This window comes from Rhincodon typus, chromosome 44 (genome assembly GCF_021869965.1).
Source record: "Rhincodon typus isolate 14 chromosome 44, sRhiTyp1.1, whole genome shotgun sequence".
NCBI lineage: Eukaryota > Metazoa > Chordata > Chondrichthyes > Orectolobiformes > Rhincodontidae > Rhincodon > Rhincodon typus.
Window position 1 is genome coordinate 1,632,895 of NC_063375.1, and position 2,113 is coordinate 1,635,007.

At 50.5% G+C, this 2,113-nt stretch overlaps 1 protein-coding gene across 1 annotated transcript in view; it reads left to right on the forward strand.

The window, feature by feature from the left end:
- LOC109925193 (RAF proto-oncogene serine/threonine-protein kinase-like) overlaps positions 1-2,113 on the forward strand; it is a 17,509-nt gene that overhangs the window by 9,794 nt on the left and 5,602 nt on the right. The window contains exon 5 of the mRNA XM_048619949.1: positions 148-283. Coding sequence (XP_048475906.1) covers positions 148-283 — 136 coding nt within the window. The remainder of the gene's footprint in view (positions 1-147; positions 284-2,113) is intronic.

Consider the following 2,113-nt stretch of genomic DNA (forward strand, 5'->3'; position numbering starts at 1 on the left):
CCCGCTCCCTCGGCGCCGGCCCTCCGACAGCGCCCGCTCCCTCGGCGTCGGCCCGGAGAGTACATGCGCTGTTCGAGCGTCCATTCCACTCCATGTTGGGCTGTGCTGCTGGGGTCTCGGTTACGTGGCTCTCTCTCTCTGTTGCAGGCTTGCACCCCCGGCCTTCACCTTCCCGTGCCCCTGCCCGCCTGTCGAGGGGCAGCTACAACGACAACGTTCAACCTCCACCCCCAACGTCCACATGTCCAGCACCATTGCGCCAGTCAGCGTGAGTGATGTCGAGGTGAGGCATTCCCAGACATTGCGGGATACAGCAGAGAGGGGCTTAGAGCCTGGATCAGTCCACTGGTTTCCCATATTGTAGCCAGCACTGGTTGGGAGAAGGGCAGGGCTGGCAGCTCGAAGTTCCTGGGTTTCAATGTTTCAGGCGAGATACTGAGAGGGGTACAAGGGATGGAGGAGGGGAGTCACATTATTGATTAAGGAGATTAAGCTGTGGACGGCTCATCCAGAGCAAAATTCAGGAATAATAATCGTGTGGTCATCTACCATGGGTTTATGCTGTAGGCCTCCCAATGGCCAGTGAGGCGTAGAGTTTCAGATATACAAGCAGATCAGGGAAAGCGGGAAAAACAACAGGGGGTTTGTTGGGAGTGGGTGATTTTAACTTCCCCAAGATTGACTGGGATTCCCTCAGTCTTAGATGGGCCAAAATTTGTGAGGTATTTCTTGAAACAATGTGTAGATAGCCCATCCAGTATTGGAGCTTATGTTGGGGAATAAGCCCAGTGGGGGAGTATTTTGGGAACAGTGATCATAATTCCGCAAGTTTTAAGATAGTTGTGGATAGGGATAAGGCTAGTCTGAGGGGGGAAAGCAGGAAGGCTAATTGCGACAGTATTAGAGCAGGAGCGGGATCTGGAATGGGGAGGGCAATCGTTTGAGGGGGTAAATCCACATTAGGGGGGTCTTTTAAAAGGCCAGTTGGTCAGAGTTCAGGACCAGCATGCTCCTGGGAGGATGGAAGATGAGGATGGCAAGATTCAGTTGATGGGCGATGTCATAAAAGTTCAGTCAAAAAGCAAACGGAAGCTTATGTAATGTTTAGGGAACAGAAACCAAACAAGACCCTTGAGGAGTATAAAGGAAGCAGAAAAGAAATTAGAAGGAGGGTTCATGAAATGTCCTTGGCAAGTTGGATTAAGGAGGATCCCAAGCCGTTTTTTTGTACCTAAGCAAGTGGGAAGCTAGGGAAAGGGTAGGTCCACTCAAGGACAAGGGAGGGAATTAATGTGGAGGGGCCAGAGGAAACGGGAGAGGTTCTTAATGAGGACTTTGCATCAGTATTCACTAAGGAGAATGACGTGGATGGTGGAAGATTTAGAGAAGGGTTTGTTGATACTCAGGGCGTATGGATATTGAGAAGGAGGAAGTGTTAAAGTAGGTGAGCCCCTGGGGCCTGATGGGGTCTATCCCGGGATACTGAAGGAGGCAGGGGAGCAGACGCCTGGTGCCTTGATACAGATCAGCCCCAGGTGCAGTCCCAGAAGACTGGAGATCAGCCACTGTTTCTCCTTTGTTCAAGAAAGATAATCTAGGAAATTGTAGGCCAGTGAGTTTTACTTTTGTGGTGGGGGCATTATTGGAGAAGATTCTTAGGGGTGGGATTTACTCGCTAAGGATTTGGCTTGTGTTGTGGGGCGGGGGGGTGGCCCACAGACTTGAGGTTTTTTTTGAGGAAGTGATGAAGATCGTTGCATATCGGGCAGCCGATGTGGTCTATATGGACTTTTAGTAAAGCTTTTGATGAGGTCTCTTCATGATAGGATGGTCCTGAAGTTCAAATCGCATGGAATTCACGGTGAGTTGGATACAAAGTTGGTAGATGACGTGAAAAGTGGTGGAGTTGTGGATAGTGAGGAAGGTTGTCAGAGGCAACAGCAGGATACGGGATCAGCTGGAAAGCTGGGGGGAGAAATGACCGTTTAGAGTTGAATCTGGACAGGTTTCCTCCCACAGTCCAAAGATGTGCGGGTTAGGGTGGATTGGCCGTGCTAAATTGTCCCGTAGTGCCCAGGGATGTGCAGGTTAGGGTGGATTGGCCGTGCTAAAT